The sequence below is a fragment of the Tachypleus tridentatus genome, chromosome 7 (assembly GCF_004210375.1).
Source record: "Tachypleus tridentatus isolate NWPU-2018 chromosome 7, ASM421037v1, whole genome shotgun sequence".
Taxonomy (NCBI): domain Eukaryota; kingdom Metazoa; phylum Arthropoda; class Merostomata; order Xiphosura; family Limulidae; genus Tachypleus; species Tachypleus tridentatus.
Genome location: NC_134831.1, coordinates 140,400,089 through 140,421,162, shown reverse-complemented (window position 1 = coordinate 140,421,162; position 21,074 = coordinate 140,400,089). Strand labels below are relative to the sequence as shown.

The 21,074-nt window shown below is 35.5% G+C and overlaps 1 protein-coding gene across 2 annotated transcripts in view; it reads left to right on the top strand.

Moving 5' to 3' along the window:
• Nucleotides 1–3,725: 3,725 nt before the first annotated feature.
• Nucleotides 3,726–21,074, top strand: part of LOC143256745 (uncharacterized) — a 61,873-nt gene continuing 44,524 nt past the window's right edge. The window contains exons 1-2 of one of the 2 annotated variants that reach the window (XR_013031459.1): nucleotides 3,726–4,028; nucleotides 15,294–15,576. Coding sequence is in view for 1 of the 2 variants with exons in the window: in XM_076514382.1 (XP_076370497.1) it covers nucleotides 4,022–4,028 (7 nt within the window). In the remaining variant the exon portion in view is untranslated. Of the gene's footprint in view, nucleotides 4,029–15,293; nucleotides 15,577–21,074 lie in introns of those variants that run through there. The other variant, XM_076514382.1, reaches the window with a different exon arrangement.

Sequence of the window (21,074 nt, the reverse complement as noted above, 5' to 3'; positions counted from 1 at the left end):
GCAAGAAGCTTGGTTTGTTATTTTATATTTTGAAAATGTCAACAGTAAGTTCATTAGTTTGACATTTGTTTATTATAAATGGGAAGTTTTTCTAGCATATTAAATAACGAAGAATTTACAAACATTTGGTTTAAACCAGTGCTCTTGTCACATTCCATATTTTTAATATGATCTGCAATGCACAACCTTTTCGTTTAGGTGATGTATGAATAACACTATAAGGTTGAAAACGTATGTCATGTTTATCTCATTATACGTATATCACACACATCATATATATAACTGAGAAAACCTGTAGAGTGAATACTTTTCATTCTTTCTGTAAGTTTAATAAAGAATGATTTTACTTTATTTCTATACACACGAGTATAATATGTACTTACTAGAGTAGACAGACTACAGTGATGGCAGATAGCAATCACCACCCACCGCCAACTCTTGGGCTACTACACTTTTACCAACGAATAGTAGAAATGACCGTTACAATATGACGCCCCGATGACTGAAAGGTCCAGCACGTTTGGTATGATAGGGATTTGAACTCATGGCCCTCAGCTTACGAGTCGAGCTCCCTAACCACCTGGTTATGCCTAGTCTCTTTACTAAAAAAAAGCACATTATACTAATGTAATAATATTATTATAATACAAGAAAGAAGTCCCCAGCTGGTACAACGTTAAGTATACGCATTTACAACGCTAAAATCAGTGTTTCGATTCCTTTCAGTGGACTCAGCCCGATGTGGCGTTGCTATAAAAAACACATAGTTAAAATAAAATCTCTTCATTATTTAATTTCTCTAGTGTACATTGGTGTATAGAAGACATTTTAATAATAGAAATAAAAACCTTGAAACTCCAAATTTATATTTCTTTTACTCGAAATTTTGAGTGTCCAATTAAAGAAAAACAACAATTTTTAGTGTTTTAAAATAATTTATTTCTAGGAGAGAGAAATCTACCATGAAGACAAATCAACTTGTAAAATAAAACGGCTTAAATGGATGAAAACGGACATGAATATAACTTTTTATTCTATATTTTTAATTACCCATTGGTATGATGAAAGAGTTATGGTCCTTTTATAGAAAATTCATCTATACAAGAAGAAAAACATTCATTCAGGTTTCTATTAATCAGTGTACGGCGTGACCAGATGGTTACAGAATTTGATTTGTAATTTGAAGGTCGCTGGTTCGAATCCCAATCACATCCAACATGCCCATTTGTAAAATTGTAGCCCAAGAGTTGGTGGTGGGTAGTCATGACGAGCTGTTTTTCATATAGTCTTTCCCTTCTAAATTAGGGACGGGTAATGCAGATATCCCTTATATGTATATTTTGCCTAAATAAACCAAGCACTTAGCCATTAGAAATGGTTGTGATATGTTGTTTATGTTCTGATTCCCCTCCCTGCGAACTAATAACATGTAGCTCCCTCTGTCAGTGAACATGCTGACTTGTACTTTTGGAATCGGTAATGCATTTAATGTCATGTGTGTGCAACTGCGTTTAACGTGCATTTTTGCATAAAGTAAGGAGTGATACATCTGGGCATCTATATGTCAATATTAATATGTTTATTAGCCTTTCCTTGCATTACCCATAATGAATCTTGGTCTGAGTAAGCACAGAGAAATGTCTAGGACATTCAAACTACCTTTGCTGCATTCAATAAACATTCCTCTTTTCAATGTCCTTGAGCTCTTTTCCTTGTACCATCTCCAACTGACAGCATATGGCAACGGCTGATCTTTAAAAATTACATTCATTAGTGAATGATAAGATTTACATCAAAAGTCATTGGTTAAGGACCATTAGTAGCTACGAATGTGTTGCATAATACTATTGGTTGTATAGATATGTAAAATAGTACAAAATGTGTTCATTTAATTCTCGGTGTTATTCAAATGAATTGTAATGACACTAGCAGGTATAGGTTAGAAATGACTGTTGATTCAGATTCACGAAAGTACAATTTATGGATAATAGATTTAACCAAAGCATAACTAGTTTAGCTATGATATTGAACTTATAGCCCCTTTTTTAAAAAAAAAACACGTAACTCATTTTTCTGTAATGTTATATCATCTGTACTTTTTAACAATTCAAAAATCAACTTTTAAGGAGTCGAGAAACCTTACATGAGTATTTGCGTGGAATGTTCCTGCCAGCTATTTTCATGCGATAATAGTGTTGTTGACATGGTGATAACTGTGCGCTGCTGAGACTTGCTTCTAATTCGTCTGTTTCAGTAGAATGTTGCTGAAAATGCCTAATAACGTTTGCTTATAACTGTCGCAAGATAGCAATAGTTACCCTAGTGATGGTGATTTTAGTGTCTAAGGGCGATGGAGAACACGCTCTAGCTGGGTTAACCACGCAACACAAGCATGCTGCTTTCATCACAAATTTAGTTATTGACCTTTCGTATCACGTATATTTCACGTTTATTAGTCGATATTTTAAACAGTTACATGTCTGATGATTTTACTACCAAACATTAAATAAAAGGAAGATATAGTTATACAGAATGAATTAATTTTTTTTTCAAAATGTTGCATAGTTGCGACAACTATTTTTAACGAAATTGTCTGACTGTGTGTTAACCAGCGAATATAGAATAATGATTATTTAAGCAAACTATACTGTTTTATTTGTTTGTAATCAAACACGAAGCTAAACAATGAACTAGCTGTGCTCTGCTCACCACGGGTATCGAAACCCGGATTCTAGCGTTGTAAGTCCGCAGACGTGCCACTAGGAGCGACACTTAGTAATCATTTATACTTTCATAAAAAAAAACAAACCAGAGAAACAGCTTTAGTAAGATATATATATAAACTTCATGCAAATATTCAGCGTAACGCTAATATATTTATTTATTTACAAGTTAAGTGATTTAAAATGTGTCTACCTTCACTTTTATGGCGTACCCAGAATGGTTTAGAACCGATAATAAGCTGAGTACTATTCAGTGGCTCACACGCCTAACTGTTATCAGAGATTCCATAGTTCACGTCATGTTATCATTGTGGATGCGTCATATGAGTGATAATCATTGAAATTTCACTATTCGATCAAATAATAGCAGCCTAAGGATTGATAGTAAGCACTGTTAAATAAATTGTCTTTCCTTTAATCCGTCGGATAAAACCCAAGGCCCTTTTAGCTCAGAAAGTTCTAACGTAAATTTGTATGAATGTCCGAAACAAACAAACTCTTTTCAAGACGTAATAGGTAAATTGAATAAAAATAAAACAATTTACATTTGTATCCAAATAAAGTATATGAAGGGCACAAAGAAGGGCATGTATGTCTCAAAATTGACTATATAATTATGTCATTTGTGTATATTTTGAACTGTCTTCAACCAGTGAAGATTTTTACGTGAAAACTGTATTATATGCATAACAACTTTAAATTAAGTCGTATGCGTAAAAATGCTCTGATAGTATTATTTTTGTGAGAAAAGAAAAAAAAAATGATAAACCTAACATTAGTCTAACATATTGAGATATAATATCCGCGTAAAAATACGACTTGATGTTTAAAGTTGAATTTTTATTATTTGTTACGAGTTTCTAACTCTGTTAAATCAGCTCTTAAAGAAGACCGTTAATTTATATATTGAAACATTTTTGCTACTTAATTCGGTCTTTATTATGCTTATTGTTGTATGACGTAGCCAATATAGTAGCGTCACCCGCGCCACGCTATTACACAGGTGAACGACGGCTGTGTAGCCATGTCTAGACAGCGTTCGGCTGCTTTTGATTGGCTTTATTTAGCTGTCTAGACGCGGCTGTCTGCGGCTGTTCCATCGTTTACTACGAGAGTAAGCTTTTACAGCCCATCCATGTTGCAAGCTGTCTTTTGTGTACAAAGTGCTACAGCTAAGCCAGCACTTTTGGTTTCTGTTACCTCGTCGAAGGAACGCAAAAGGCTTGGCCACTGACTAAGGTGTCGGATTTGCGGTCGTATCCATCACAAATTTAAACGAATTAGTGAGTTGGTGACATATGACAGGTAAGTATAGATGGCGCTAAAATCATCCTTACTCAGAAAGTGAATTGTATATCCTTACTTATAGAGGGTTCACTCTCATTAATTTCAGGAAACTACAGACTTATTAATTTTACTTTTATAAATCCCCCCATGAAAAAAACACCGCCAAACTTAATAATTTAAGTTTACAATCCCCCTACTTAAAATCTGATAAAGATCCTTAAGAAATAAAGATCGGAATACAAGTGTGCACATTTGACATGAACACCAACTCTAAAGCGGAAATGTGAGACTCTGAAAAGAAATATTTCGTACTTTGTTCTTGCTGGCTACTTATTTAACAGTATCTGAGGAATACCGCCACCGGCTCGGCATGATCAGGTGGTTAAGGCACTCGACTCGTAATCTGAGGGTCACGGGTTCGAATCCCCGTCACACCAAACATGCTCGCCCTTTCAGCCGTGTGTGTGTATGTGGGGGGGGGGTATATGTGACGGTCAATCCCACTATTCTTTAGTAAAAGAGTTGGTCGGGGGTGGTGATGATTAGCTGCCTTCCTTCTAGTCTAACACTGCAAAATTAGGTACGGCTAGTGCAGATAGCTCTCGTGTAGCTTTGCGCGAAATTCTAGAAACAAATAAACATACAATTCAGCCCCCACCTGTAGGGATAGTGATCACTTTACGAACTTATAACGTTAAAATCGGGGTTTGATTCCACGCAGTGAACACGGCAGACAGCCCAAGTGGACTTGCCTTAAAAATAAACAAATCTATTGCTGAAATTTTAAGTTTCTCATCCTCTGTACATTTCCACAGATCAAAAGTTCATCAAGATATTTATTTAGCTGACGCTTCAAAATTTGATACGCTTACTTTCCTACAGCTCCTGGTGACTCAACAGGAACTTTAAGAACTTATAACGTTAAAATCGGGCTTTGATACCTGTGGTGGACAAACCAAAGATAGTCGATTGTGTAGGTTTCTGCAAAACAGTAAAAGAAAAAAAAAGTCACCTTCAATATTTCAGGGAAAATTAAATATTAAGTAAGAATCATGAATTTTTATTATGTATGTGTGAGAAATAAGCAGTGTTTACCAAAATAAAATTTACATGATGTTGGATCTTATCTTCACTACCGAATTATGACCTTCAACATTGATTTTGAAGTACTATGGTACACCTCTTTCATCACGCTTTAAGTCGAGTAATTCCCATCTAATATAAATTGGCTTTCACCGACACTATAAGGTTACTAGGTTGAAGCTTAACGTACTTCTAACATCTTCAACTCATCGACTCGTAATCTGAGGGTCGCGGGTTCAAATCCCCGTCTCACCAAACATGCTCACCCTTTCAGCCGTGTAGGCATTATAATGTGACGGTCAATCCACCTATTTGTTGGTAAAAGAGTAGCTCAAGAGTTGATGGTGAGTGGTGATGACCAGCTGCCTTCTCTCTAGTCTTACACTGCTAAATTACGGACGGGTAGCGCAGATAGCCCTCGTGTAGCTTTGCGCAAAAAAACAAATCTATGTTTTAGGGCCTGTGAAAATTACTTTGTAGTAAATTCCACATAAATTAGTGGAAATATGACCAAGTAATTGACTAAAATCCCTAACATTATGGGTCTGTTTAATTTTTTGACCTCACCACAAATAAACACTTAACACAAGAGTTTAGGGCTTTACAAAAAAGATCAACTTTTTTTTCTATTTTTACATCGTCTCTGCTCATTTCATGCAAGAAGCAAGTCGTTTCCAAATTTCTACAACCATAGTAACTTTACACTTTACAAATCTATTACGTATTTATAAACTAGGTGTTTTTCATATCTGAAATAAAAATTAATTTCTGCGTTCATCCCTTTAGAAAAAGAAAATATATTCTTTGACAGATTGTTTAGGCAGAGTATTCATGATGAAACTTTGTAGAATGAACGGCAACTGCCTGTTGTGGAGACAGAAGTGTAGAGGACGACGTTTCGAAAACCTTCCGCCTTTCGCCTTCACAACAGGCAGTTGCCGTTCATTCTTCAAAGTTTCATCAAGAAAATATATCTTCGGTTATAGTATAAACAATTGACATGGGTACATTTCTTTTCAGTTAGATATCACTAGCAAAATGAGAACCGCCACAAAAAAGAAAACCTTCTAGTTATTAAAATAAATAATGAAAGCCAAACGTGTTAGAACAAACCTACTCGTTGCTTCACTTTACAAATTTTTTCTATTAGAAACATGAGGATTAATGATGCGTTTTTTCTTTGTAGTATTAATCCAATTTCATGTTCACTTCTCGACTTTTATACCAATCTCATAAGCATACAGCTTAATGTTCGATTTTTTGTAAGACACGCTGTCAGACGTTTTCGGAAAGTCAATTGAAATAACGTCTAACAGGATACTTTTGTCCAAACAAGAGAACGTTCTATAAAATATTTTCAACAAGTTGGTAAGACAAGAAAACATTTTGGTAAAACCACGCCAAGAGTCATTGATTAAATTCCAATTTTCCAACTGCTTATTGACAACAGACGCAGACTAGTAAGCCTATTGTTTCTAGGATTTCTTTCTAGACCCATGGTTCTGAAAGGATCATATCGGCAACATTATCAATCGTCGCGACTTTATTTCGGTATCGAGAGACTTCTGGAAAAATAAATATTAAATCCCTGCTATCTCTTTGCGAAGTCTCTTCAACATTCTAAGATAAATCTCATCAGGGCTTGGAGCTCATATTTTTAAAAATTTTATTACGTTTACTAGAACAACAATTTCTCGAACATAAATGGAATTGTAGAAAACATTCTCACTATTCTTCAAGGAATTACTAAACTTGAGAATTTTTACGCCACTTACATTGGTAAAAAACACAAGTAAATAAAATTGTCAACTCTTCGTCGGTAAAACGGATCCCTTCCAAATCGGGCTTGGCATGGCCAAGCGCATTCAGGCGTGCGCTTCGTAATCTGAGGGTCGCGGGTTCGCGCCCGAGTCGCGCCAAACATGCTCGCCCTCCCAGCCGTGGGGACGTTATAATGTGACGCTCAATCCCACTATTCGTTGGTAAAAGAGAAGCCCAAGAGTTGGCGGTGGGTGGTGATGACTAGCTGCCTTCCCTCTAGTCTTACACTGCTAAATTAGGGACGGCTAGCACAGATAGCCCTCGTGTAGCTTTGTGCAAAAACCAAAAACCAACCCTTCCAAATCTTTATAAGAACAAGTATCACCCTTGATTGTTTTATCAAACAATTTATCCAAACATAAAAAGCTTTTAAATCATATTTTATTTTCTTCGAAGAAGAGATCGTAATCCACATTAGTCTGAAATAACTTTATGTTGTTCTCTGTATTTGACATGTGTAAACATCAGCATTTTTTATTTTACAGATGAATTTCGTGTTCTCACGTATTCATTACATCTTTTTTTCTCTCTCTCTCTCTAAAATCATGGATATTTTTTGTTTTATTTCGCGCAAAGCTACACGAGGCTATCTACGTTAGCCGTCCCTAATTTAGCAGTGTAGGACTAAAGGGAAGACAGCTAGTTATCATCATCCCCCGCAAACTCTTGGGCTACTCTTTTACCAACGAATAGTGGGATTGATAGTCACATTGGAACCCCCCACGGCTGAAAGGGCGAGAATGTTTGGTATGACCGAGATTTGAACCCGCGACCCTCAGATTACGAGCCGAACACCTTAACCCACCTGGCCATGTCGGGTCTTGAAATATACAGTCAAATCACAACACAAAATAACATACCAAGCTTCCTACTTTTAACCTATTTTTGAAAGATATAGGCAAATCATGATGTAAAAGAACAATCCAAGCTTCCTACTCTTAACTTATTTTTGAAATATATATAGTTAAATAAAAATACAAAATAACATACATAGTTTCCTGCTTTTAACCTATTTTTGAAATATATAGTCAAATACAAATACAAAGTAACATACCTAGTTTCCTGCTTTTAACCTATTTTTGAAATATATAGTCAAATAAAAATGCAAAATAACACACCCAGTTTCCTGCTTTTAACCTATTTTTGAAATATATAGGCAAAAGAAAATACAAAATAACATATTTAGTTTTCTGCTTTTAACCTATTTTTGAAATATAAAAGCAAATAAAAATACAAAATAACATAACTAGTTTCCTGCTTTCAACCTATTTTTGAAATATATAGGCAAATGAAAATACAAAATAACATACCTAGTTTCCTGCTTTTAACCTATTCTTCAAATATATAGGTAAATGAAAATACAAAATAACATACCTAGTTTCCTGCTTTTAACCTATTTTTGAAATATATAGGCAAATGAAAATACAAAATAATATACCAAGCTTTCTACTTTATACACACAGTTTGGAACTTATTTCGTCAGTACTTTTAAAAACCAAGGCACATTACATAATAACCCACCATATTATTTGTGCTCTAGCGTTGGATATTTGTACTGCGGATGTGATTTTGTTTCTTCTCTCTTATGAATTTACATTTAATCTTGTTTCATCTATGGTTTGGAAATGCTGCGTAAAACTCGTTTTATCCTCCCTTATGATGTACTCTTTTCTTTAATTTTTATATTTTATAGATACGTGTATATTTGTATAAACATACGTGATTTAATTATTCATTCGTTTCTTTGTTTAGGTATTTGTAATTATCATGTATATTTACTACGAGTTCCCAATGTAAATCAGAGGGAAATACGATTTTTGGACAAAGAAATTGAGATACAAAGTGCTCATCGCTGTTTGTCTGTTTATGTTTGAATTTCACACAAAGCTACACGAGGGCTATCTGCGCTAGCTGTCCCTAATTTAGCAGTGTAAGACTAGAGGGAAGGCAGCTAGTCATCACCACCCACCGCCAGCTCTTGGGCTACTCTTTTACCAACGAATAGTGGGATTGAGCGTCACATTATAACGCCCCCACAGTTGAAAGGGCGAGCATGTTTGGTGCCACGGGGATTCGAACCCGCGACCCTCAGATAACGAGTCGAACGCCTTCATCCACCTGGCCACGCCGGACGTGCTCATCACTGCTTGATTACGATGTAGCACACAGACTAATCAAAACGCAGTCCTAGCCTAGACACAAATATTAAGTAAATTACATCCAAATAGTCATCATGTTCTCAAAATAAGTAGAAATTAATTAGAATATTTATAGGAGTTAAGGCTAACAACAGTGTTAGCTTTCGTTATTAAAAATAATAGCTAGAAAGACTTAAGTCAGACGTTTCTTATGTTTTCGATATGCTATAATAAGATTTCTTAAGACAGCGAACTATGATATTTTGATTTGCAGTAATTCAGTGTGACGCTGTCGTTTCATTTTGCTGTTTTCCCAAACACTGGTATGATAATAGTAAAATAAGGCTACTGATTTACAATGTAACGCTTGCTTGTTTTTATTTAAGCACAAAGCTACACATTGGGCTATCTGTGCTCGACCCACCACCGGTATCAAAACCTGGTTTTTAGCGTTATAAGTCCACAGACATCCCGTTGTCTCACTGGGGGAGAGAAGGTAGCCTGTATCTCGACACTATAGAATAAGCTTGAGTGATTGTTGTTCCGCAAGACGTGAGAAGAAACCATGCATAAATGATAATAAAGAAGAAATTGGCCAAATGAAATCTTTTTCCTTGTTTATTTCTGTGCGACGTTGCGAGCAGAAGCCTTTCGTGTTACGATTCTTACTGCCAGTCAATATATTTTTTGTTATCACTATATGTTCGACACTGTAGCAACAGGCCAATCAAACGTAAGCCTAACTTTGTTTAATAAGTTAATGTAAAATTATTCGTGAATCAACCAAGAAACGTAGAATGACCGAATATAACCGATTTTATTTTGTCAAATTTTGTGAGAACGTCACCCAGTGTGACACCAAAACCCTAGGCACGACTTCCCTCGGTGAACATAATTGATAATCCAATGTAGCTTTTTTTCTTAAAATAATCGAAGAAACAAATGTGCGATAACTTAATGAATTTTGAAAACAAATTTATAAACGCATGATGACTTAATTAACAAGATGTATAAATTATTAAGTTATTACTCACTGGTTTAGGTTCTTATAGTTTCACATCTTGGGATCTTAACTTAAAGTGTCTGTCTGATATCTGTTAATTTGGATAGATAAGAGTAAGTCGATCGCGCCACCATAAAACTGAATCTTCTTCAAGTGGTACATCAGACTAATTACCCCCTCAACATGGGAAGGACTGTCTTTTCGACAAAATCACAATCGCCTTGCTATAATCCCCCCCCCTACAATGGCAGAGTGGTATGTCCGCCTTTAGATACCCGTGGTAGGCAGAGCACAGATAACCTTTTGTGTAGCTTCGTGTTTAATACCAAACAACGCCTTGCTATAAAAAGGTTACGACGAAGTTACTATACCCTTTATCAAGAAAATGATATACCTACGACGAAATACCCCCTCCACGATTGATGGATCACTTAAATACCAAAAATGTAAAATACTGGTATAAACAGTACAAATAAATGTGATATGCTAAAAATAAGAGCATTTATGAACAAATACATAATTGAGTGCAAAAATTCTATATATTCGCCTGGAATGTTAATTGGCATAACAAATGGACAAGCAATCCATTTCTTTGTCAAATGTTGTCCCTCTCTTGCGCTACGATAGCGATTCTATTATGATGATAATCAGTTGACTGAAGGAGGTAACTATTCTATAATCACCCTGTTGTACTTTGACTTACTGACGTAATGAGTTAATAGTTACATTCACTTCCTTGTCGTGCACCAGGTTAGTTTGTAATTGGGACGCAGCTCTTGTCTCCAGCGTCACAATCGAGCAATACAAATTTGGTTAATAACATATTAATTTATGTTTCTATGAATTATAATCTACAGGAATATTGCCTATAAACTTGGTGTCAAATCAGGAGGTAAAAAGTAGTGCAGTTTAGCGACGTTTCAGTTAAATCATTTTTACAGTTTACCATACAAACTCTGATTTTTTTTTAAAGCATAGGGTCCAGCAATATATTTTCTTTTTATAGGTTTATCATAAACTATTAGTTCACTTCTTTATCGATTGGCAAATCTTTTCTTCTGTCATCTAACTGAAATGTGCATTTTTTAAAGTTGTATTTTTACATTCACGTAAAAAGTTTTATTATCTATTTGTAAGTTTCCAAATTTGATATCTTTAAAATATGTATTGTCTGAAACTTAGGGCGACGATGGTGAGCTATTTTATTTTTCAGAGAATATCAACGCAGTAAATTCAATCTGTCCGAAATTTAACAAAATCTCATACGGAAATCGTGGTTCAACGAACCAAAACCAATTTCCAGTTTAAGGTTTTCTCTTACAATATAACTAATCCTCTTGTATAATCTATTCAATGTGAAATTATATCGGATCACGAGTACGTTTCTACATTGTATATTTCCACAGCAATTTGTACAATACACGAACTACAAGGTTGTAAGTCTCGGGCCTAAAACTTGTCCTGTCTTAGAACTTCTATCCAGAAAAAGGTGAACACAACAGCCGCTTCCGCCGCCTTTTCGGATACTGTTAACAGCACAGTAAACATTAATTGTCTTACTTATAGGCCTGGCATGGCCAAGCGCATAAGGCGTGAGACTCGTAATCCGAGGGTCGCGGATTCGCGCCCGAGTCGCGCCAAACATGCTCGCCCTCCCAGCCGTGGGGGCGTTATAACGTTACGGTCAATCCCACTATTCGTTGGTAAAAGAGTAGCCCAAGAGTTGGCGGTGGGTGGTGATGACTAGCTGCCTTCCCTCTAGTCTTACACTGCAAAATTAGGGACGGCTAGCACAGATAGCCCTCGGGTAGCTTTGTGCGAAATTCCAAAAACCAAACCAAACTCACTTATAACGCATTCACAGCTGAAATGTGGGTAAAACGTGTTCAGCAGAATACCTTGGTTTGTACCTTAGGGCTTCCGATACGCAGACCGGAATACAAACTACCAGGCTACAACCAGCTAGTATATTTTGTAGAGCAGTCATACATAGTAGTTAAAGATTGATATGTGAGAAATTATCACCAACTGAAAATAAGCTCGATTATAGTACACCACCTGCATTAAAATATACAAACTTTAAAAAAATAGTTTTTACTGCAAACGTAATTAGTTTCAATTGTATTTCTGTCTGTTTGTCAAACAGGTGAGTGTATAAATATAGTTAGTTAAGTACAGCAGAATGTGTAACGGTATACAGGGGTTTATTGTAATCGCTTGTCGAGCAGGTAAGCATATAGATGTAGAAATGTGTAAGGTATACAACAGTTTATCTTAACAGTTTCTCGAACAGGGTAGTACGTATTTAATGTTCGTTGAGTATAAGCAACGTAGATATTCAACGATTTAGTCGTAATCATTTCACGAATAAGTGAAAGTGGATATAAAGTTAATTAAGTGCAGTGGAATTTGGAGATACAGAGGTTTAGTTGTTAACCGTTTGTTGAAAAGTCAGTGGGTATATAAGTGTATAGTGAAATAAGTGATTGAGATGCGTAAACTTCAATGTAACTCCTGCCCTGTCTGTCTTATGAGCTCAAATTACACGAAAAATATTTCCGGTATATCTGAAATATTTTCTGTCTGTTAAACGTTCTGAATGTTTGTAAAACTTGTGTTCCTGGAGCTAAAGAATTTGTTTGCTTGAATCATATAACACTGACGGCCTGCGCATGATCAAAACAAAATGGGTCACGGCTTAGGCGGGTGTACACTTCCGTCTTCAAAATTTCGCTTATTAATTTCATTTAAATACGACTCTGGCCAGGCCTTGGAACACAAAGGTACTCGCTTACAGTCGTTGCTCACGCCGAATAAGGACGCTTCGAAAAGAAGCACTGAAAATGGGGGGACGAGGGAAGAAATAGGTTTCTTAAAGTAAAAATGAGAGATGGTAATACAAGTACATGGATGAGCGTGAAGTCTTCTTAGATACGTCTGGTTGTATTAGCTACTGGTTTATCCTTCTATTCAGTGTCCTCGGCTGTGCTTTGTTTTTTCTCTAAGTGTAAAATAGTGTTTAACTGATGGTTAAATGAAGATATCACTCACAACCCTGTTTATTTAAACCCTTGATTTTCTGCTTTAACTTTACTGTCTATGTAGCTGTTTTAACAGTGTTATAAGTATCATAAATGCAAGTATTTATCCATGTTTTTTATTGTTGCTTTCTTGAGACCACACCTTCCTTCTCCGTCTTCCATCTCAAAAGTACCCCCCATGTTAACCATTTAGGGGTTCTTGTTTTTGTGTTGTTTTTTTTTAATTTCGCACAAAGCTACACGAGAGCTATCTGCGCTAGCCGTCCCTAATTTAGCAATGTCAAACTAGATGGAAAGCAGCTAATAATCACCACCCATCGCCAACTCTTGGGCTACTCTTTTACCAACGAATAGTGAAATTGACTGTCATATTATAACGCTCCCTCGGCTGAAATGGCGAGCATGTTTGGCGTGACGGGGGAAGTTAACAAAAATCGTTTAGAACGTTTTATTTCCCACACTCTAAAGCATTAATTACACTATTTAACACAAATTTTGTTCCTGGATAGTATGTGTTATTTTTTAAGTTCTTATGTTGTAAAATTACAGAAAATGGCCATTATTCCTTTCAAACTTTGCTTTTGTGACCTGAATAATGAAATTTAGAAATTAACCTATTTTCTTTGTAAAAACGGGCAAATTGCACATTTTCATTTACATAAGGTCTGAATAAAACAACACATGAATCAAGACTTACATGTATTTATAATAAAGTTATACAAAAATGAACAACAATGTTTAGAAGTGAGTAGTTTTACGAGATTTGCGACTGTAATGTAAATCACTTTCACGTATCAGCCCCCAAATAATGTATCCCATCATGTTTTCGTTATACGTTTCTTGGTAGCGGCGTTCAAAGTCCAGTATATCTTGGTGGAAGCGCTCGCCTTGCTCCTCTGAGTATGCTTCCATGTTGTCCTTGAATTTATCAAGATGAGCGTCAGGAACAAGAAAGAGAAAAATTTTGTTACATTGTGTTATTATTGTACTATATTATACCTAGATGTTCGAGTGTTCAGACTAACACTAACAATATGAACATTATGGTGTGAACCATTTGTTTTAAGTATAACTAACCTGTTAGTGGAATTTGTAGTTGTACTTTATTCCGTAACTGTTTGTTCGGAATTTCTGTTACTTATGTCAAAACTTTAAATATGGCCAACGTCCCTCACAGTAAAATTTTAATACTATTATGTGTATGTGAGAATTGTTGGATGGGTGTCTTAAGATGTTAAAGAAAACATGTTCTTTGAATCTACAGCTACTCGAAGAGTAAGGCTATAAATATTGAAAAATCAATTACTTCTTTTCCAAGCCGACAAAACACAATATATGAGTTGTCTTTTAGATAAGCCAATTAAGGTATTACATTCATTTATCTGTGATCTGGTATTCTCTTTGGTATTCTGGATGTAAACTCCTTGTATTTTTTTCTTGGTAGTAAGCATCTATTTGGATTTTGTATACCATTCATATATTATCAACAGTTTTCATACATAGCAGATGCATTTTGTCGAATGCGTGTGGTAGTGATTTAGAAACTTGGCGGTTTTAGTCAATTGCTGAAAAGCTAACAATTGTGGACATTCTTATTCGAAATCACTGTCTGTTTTGAGGCCCTAATACATGAGAGGGTAATTGTGTTTCGAAGGTGATACGGTACTGACTAGTTATTACATCAACAAGTTTATAGGCTATATGGGAATTGCATCAGCCGTTTTTTGGCTACAATTGAAGATTTTTTCTGAATGTCAGTTTAGAGACCTATCTGCTATAACGTTTGCATGATGTTACCATAGCTAAGAGCATGCTGACTAGACTGAAACAGTGTGAAGCAAAATGTTCTTCTCAGATGAATCAAAGTTAAACTTGCAAGGGTCTGATGGGAAGCACTTTGCACGACGTCCACATGGAGAAGGGTTTCATCAAGCGTGTTTGAATGCAACTGTGAATCATCTGCACTGCCAAGGATTATGTGGGTGCATTTCTAACCAGGTTGTGTGACGGCTGCATTTTGTGAACGGCGCTGCTAATTCCGAGTCACAGAGCACATTCCAGGATAACTTAACTCCATGCCACAGCGTTAAAATATTGGGTAGTTTTCATGTACTATATGCAACAGGTGTGAAATAAAGAGAAATTTTCACCCTGCTTATATTGAAAAGACATCTTAAGTTTTGTTTCATTGCTTCAGGTGAAGGACTATGTTCGAAGGAAGCGGATCCAGACACTACGTTGGCCAGACAACAGTCCATATCTCAACCCTATCGAAACCTGCTGCGAGGTAAAGGGTAACAAGTGTAATAGAAGAAACCGAGAGTCCATTTGAACTTTAAGAGGCTGTGATCCGTGTGTGGCATCATAAACTCATATCTGTCGACACTCAGTCTCTCGTACACTCTATGTTACAGCGATGTCAAGCAGTTGTCAAGGCCAGAAGGGCCACAATAATATATTAAAACAAGAAACAAACGTTATTATCACTTTTTGTCAATTATATTAAAGGCGTTATCTTTAAATCTAGGTTTTCTTTCCAAGAGAACATTTTATTATTTGCCAAATATTTGTTAATAATCTGCGGTAATACGTCTGTCACGGTTGGTTAAGTAATAAAGATCCATATATGAGTCAGCTTAAACCATAAAACATCCATAACCGTTTAACACTAGTTCTAACATTCCCACAATGCGCCCCCAGTGGCACAGCTGTATGTCTACGTATTTATTCTTCTAGAAAATTCGAGGAACCAATAAGAGGGTAATGTAATAATTTCTTTTACCACGATGTGAAGCATCTTACAGCATTGTTTTATAAGTTCTTATATAATACAGCACATGTATTAAAAATCACTCTAAACACATGTTTCAAAGAAAACATCAACCACAACTAAATAACACCCAAGTGCGACAACAACCAAAATGTTCCACATGCAACTTTATATACCCCTATCTTCTAAATTGTGTTTCGTTTGGAACACTGTAGATTTTTTAAGGATTCGGTGCCAAGAATTATTAAATGCATCAAACTGCTATACGTATGACTCGATTGGTAAGTTCATGTTAAACTTGACAACCATGACAAGCTTGTTCTATAGCCAATCATAACGAACAAGAAAAGAAACTCGTGTGAGTAAGTACATTTTGAACATTAATAATTATATTTCTTTAGTTATTTTAGAATTAATAATAAAAACATTGTACCATCTTCTTACAACCTTTTTTTTATTACCATACCACTCACACACGTGTGCTTCATAACAAACTTCCGTGTACTACATATATGATTTGGTGGATCAATGTTCAGGAAACGCCTTATAATAATTCAAAAAACAAACAGATAACTCGCTTATATTGCTATTTTTGAGAATCAAAATAATAATAATGATAGACTAGTCGTTGTTTGAATTTAAGCACAAACATACACAATGGGCTATCTGAGTTCTGTTCACAAGGGGTATCAAACCCAGATTCTAGTAGTATAAGTCCACAGACACACTGCTGTGCCATTGGGTGGCAATAACGTTAGATGTTACGTGTTTAATAAAATGCTTTTAAACGTCTTATTTCTTTGCCTCTTCATACTAGCAGAAACTAAATAGAGAAGGAAGCACCACGTATGTAACTTATTTTCATATCATTAATCAAAGTGTCAATAGTTTGACAGATGTTAAATCTAATTTGGTTTACTTCTTTCCTCAGTTAAACATTTCACTGCTAAACCTTATCTAGAATAAAACTAGCTGAATTCTATGATTTGAAGAATCATTTTACTGTTTTACTTGGTTCTGGTATGCTATATCAACGTAAAAAATAAGGGTCTCATATCTGAAGTTTGTTTAAAGTACAAGATAGGTAAAAAAATTGATAATTAAAATCGAAAAAGTGGTTAAATAATGAACATAAGACAAAAATGGTTTAAGAAAAGCTTTGTCTTCCAAGAATAGGAAAATAATAGAAAAGGAGCCAAATTTGAAAAACCAAAGGAAAACTTTTCATGGATTTTTGTAAAGAGATAAAATAAAAATATTCCCACTTGAATGAATCAGAAAATTGTTGTTGCTAAAACTCATGAAGAGACCAGTGCTATAATTTTTTGCTGTGTTATTTCAGAAGTTGGAGAAACCACAGATTCTCTGAATAAAGACAGTTCTGAAGAGAAAAATACGAATTATGCGCTGTTGATGTTGGTTCTCCAGCAACATGGCTAGAAATTGAATCAGAATCACGACGATTGGTGGTTAAAATGGTTCCAGTAAGGTACATATATTTGGTTCTCCCAAAGACGACAGGGGAATGAAATTGACAACAATTACCACAAGTATATGACTTGTTAATAGGGAAAAAGTCCCAATAAAGAGGATTCAATATTCGGTCAATCGGGATTGAGTGTTTCTTTGCTCATGTTGTTTATTTGTTTTTATTTGGGGGAAGTTGTTCTTTTTTATACAAAACTTTGAGCACCACTAGCTTTTTCAATATCGCCGAATAGAAAAGGAGGATTGGATATCTTTTTCGACACTTCTAAGACGACATATAATATTTCAGGATATCATCTATAGGGGCATTTCAAGAATGGGAAGAATTAAAATATTGGTTAAAAATGGGCCACACAAGCAATAAAGTAAATATGCGTCTGTTAAAGAGAAGAAGTAGCCTTGGGAAGGTTTGCTTAAAAGGCCGTTAAGGCGTGCGACTCGTAATCTGAGGGTCGCGGGTTCGAATCCTCGTCGCGCCAAACATGATCGCCCTTTCGCTGTGGGGGCGTTATAATGTGACGGTCAATCCCACTATTCGTTGGTAAAAGAGTAGCCCAAGAGTTGGCGGTGGGTGGTGATGACTAGCTGCCTTCCCTATAATCTTACACTGCTAAATTAGGGACGGCTAGCACAGATAGCCCTCGAGTAGTTTTGTGCGAAATTCAAAACCAACAAACAACGACCTAAACAGCTTATTCATTAGTTTTAAAGGCAATTGCAAGTCCAAACCTAATTTATCTTTAATCCGAAATCCCATTGTCCCAAACATATTTGTAATAGGACATGAATAAATGTTAATCCAAGTAACAAAGAGTGACTAATTGATGTTAAAATTAATAAATATTATTGAAATGTCAATAGTTGTTAACGGTTACTTTTCATTGTTGTGAACTTGCAGCAAAATGATAATATAAACTTTCTTAACCCTATTGTGTTAGCCTTGAATGGCTTGATGGTTAATTAACTCTACTTGAATTATGTGGCTCACGAGCTCGGATGTCATCACTAAATATTCTCTCTTTTTCAGTCTTGAGTGTGTTATGATATGATAGTCAATCCCACTATTCTTTGATAAAATAGTAGCTCAAGAGTTCGTTGTGGGTGGTGTCGACTAGTAAGTAGCCTTCCCTCTAGTTTATCACATTAAAATTAGGAACGACTAGCATACATATCCCACATGTAGCTTTTTTTTAAAAAGAAATCGATAAATAAACAACCTACTGTGTCTGTCGTATCGCAGTCGATCTGAGGAAACCTGTTAACGTGCAAAAGGCCCCGATGGCACTGGATGTAATAGGTATAGTGTGTTCAACATATTGGTTTACGTTATTTTTTACGTTGACACATAAGTTCTTACAGATCTATAAATGGATTATAAATTGTCTCTCAACTACAGTGTTGGCCAAAATATTTGCATATCTTGTAACCACTAAAATTATTATTATTAAGATGGAATAGAAATACACTAAGTACCGTCAAAATGAGTAACTCGTATTATATTGAACTTCTACATATGTAATTTGTATAATGAGACAGATTCTATGGACATTATGAATGATTTGTTAGTACAACAAACAATTTTATCAGGCACGTATATAAAGATATGTAATGCTGCATTTCACCTGTCACAACAAAGAATTATTTTCAATAGGCGATATCCCGTAGTGTTAAAACAAAATTTATGATACGAAAACCCATTTTAAGTAAAAATGTATTCTGAAGAGGGCTATTGACATTAAAACTTTAATTGAAATTAAGTACAGAATAACGTTTCAACCTTCTTAGGACATCTTCGTGATAAAAGAAAAGATAGCGTTGTTCTGTACTTTAATTTAAATAAAATTTTATATGCATTAGTTGCTCTAAGATAGACAATATTCAATTTCTTTTTTTTTATTTTTTGTTTTGGAATTTTGCACAAAGCTACTCAAGGGCTATCTGTGCTAGCCGTCCCTAATTTAGCAGTATAAGACTAGAGGGAAGGCAGCTAGTCATCACCACCCACCGCCAACTCTTGGGCTACTCTTTTACCAACGAATAGTGGATTTTCTTTTGAATACACCCTTATTTACAAGAATTCTAAGACTTTCATAAAACTCTTACAATTTAGCATTTTTAAATAACATTCGCTGTACCTTTTCTGCTTAGTATTTTCCTAGACACCCAATCACGATCATTGTTCAGAACAATTTTACAAAACATTATTTTATTTTTGTTTAACATAAAGCTATGTCCGGCATGGGTAGGTGGTTAAGGCCCTCGACTCGTAGTCTGAGGGTCGCGGGTTCGCATCCCCGTCACGCCAAACATGCTCGCTCTTTCAGCCGTGGGGGCGTTATAATGTGACAGTCAATCCCACTATTCGTTGGTAAAAGAGTAGCCCAAGAGTTGGCGGTGAGTGGTGATGACTAGCTGCCTACCCTCTAGTTTTACACTACTAAATTAGGGACGGCTAGCGCAGATTGCCCTCGAGTAGCTTTGTGAGAAATTCAAAAACAAAACAAACATAAATCATACGTAATGCTAATGATAGCTACTTAGGCTGCGAAGAAATCCCGAAATGCGCTTCTAGTCACTGATTAATTTTTGAAGGCATTTTACAAGCGCGAGACTTGGTCAATGCAACTCTTTTTTTTTTTTTTACATGCTAAACAGACGTTTATCTTTAATGTGATCGTAGTTTTAAGACTATCCTGACATTTGAAGACAAGAGGTAGTCAATTTACGAGCAATCCCGTTATCTGAAAATGATCCACTATCTACATGACACTATCTTGTGTTTCTGCTTAGATCTTAAAGTTAATAAGACTGTTTGTGACATCGTTTTGTTTTTTCGTTATAGAAATAAACTTGTTTTAGTTCGTTTAATATCGTAAGCTTTTCCTTCCATATTTGTGCACAGATCACGAAAACCTTTTAAAGTTTTTGTTCGAATCTGACACGTGAACGTACTTCTCATTTTAAGCATCTTTAGTCACACATAAAAAAGAACAAACTTATCTCTTGTCCTTAACTCGATTATTTTCCTATGTAAACAATGTCTCCTTGACTACTACAGCGCTACTAGTACGAGCCTCTTATAACCCAAAATGGCTGAAAATCGTTTATACATATATAGACATGCGTACGTAAATGAAAACCTCAAGTTGATCAAAAGAAATATAAATTCCGTGTAAATACGTCAGTAAAGATGCCGTTTATGAGTTAGGAGCTCAAGACATCATCAATCATGTGGTATCAAACAGTGCGTAGCTTGTCTGATAATACTTTCTTGTTTTATAGTGACGTATGTATGTGCAATATGAAACATTATGGTAACACATATAATTAATTTTCATTTTTCATAGTGAAGCTTAAAAGAATTTTGTCTGTTTGTCTCTATCTCTTTGTATGTATACACATGTATTAAGTCATCAAGACTTGGTTCTGAATTATTATATGTGTATATCAATATACATATAGATACGTCATTGTGCAAAAGTGTTAGGTCAACAGAATATTTTGTCATTCTTTCTATTTGATGAGGCTAATGTTTCCATGCCATTACGACACTATGGTAATGCTTCACTGAACCCTGTTGAAAACTGAATGTACCAAGATTAGAATACGTATCATTCTTTAGAATTACCATACACACTTATACCAAGAGAACATCACAAGGTTTCTACTTTAATGAACATACTGATCAAACTTAGAGTCTGAAATAACTGTCCTGGTACC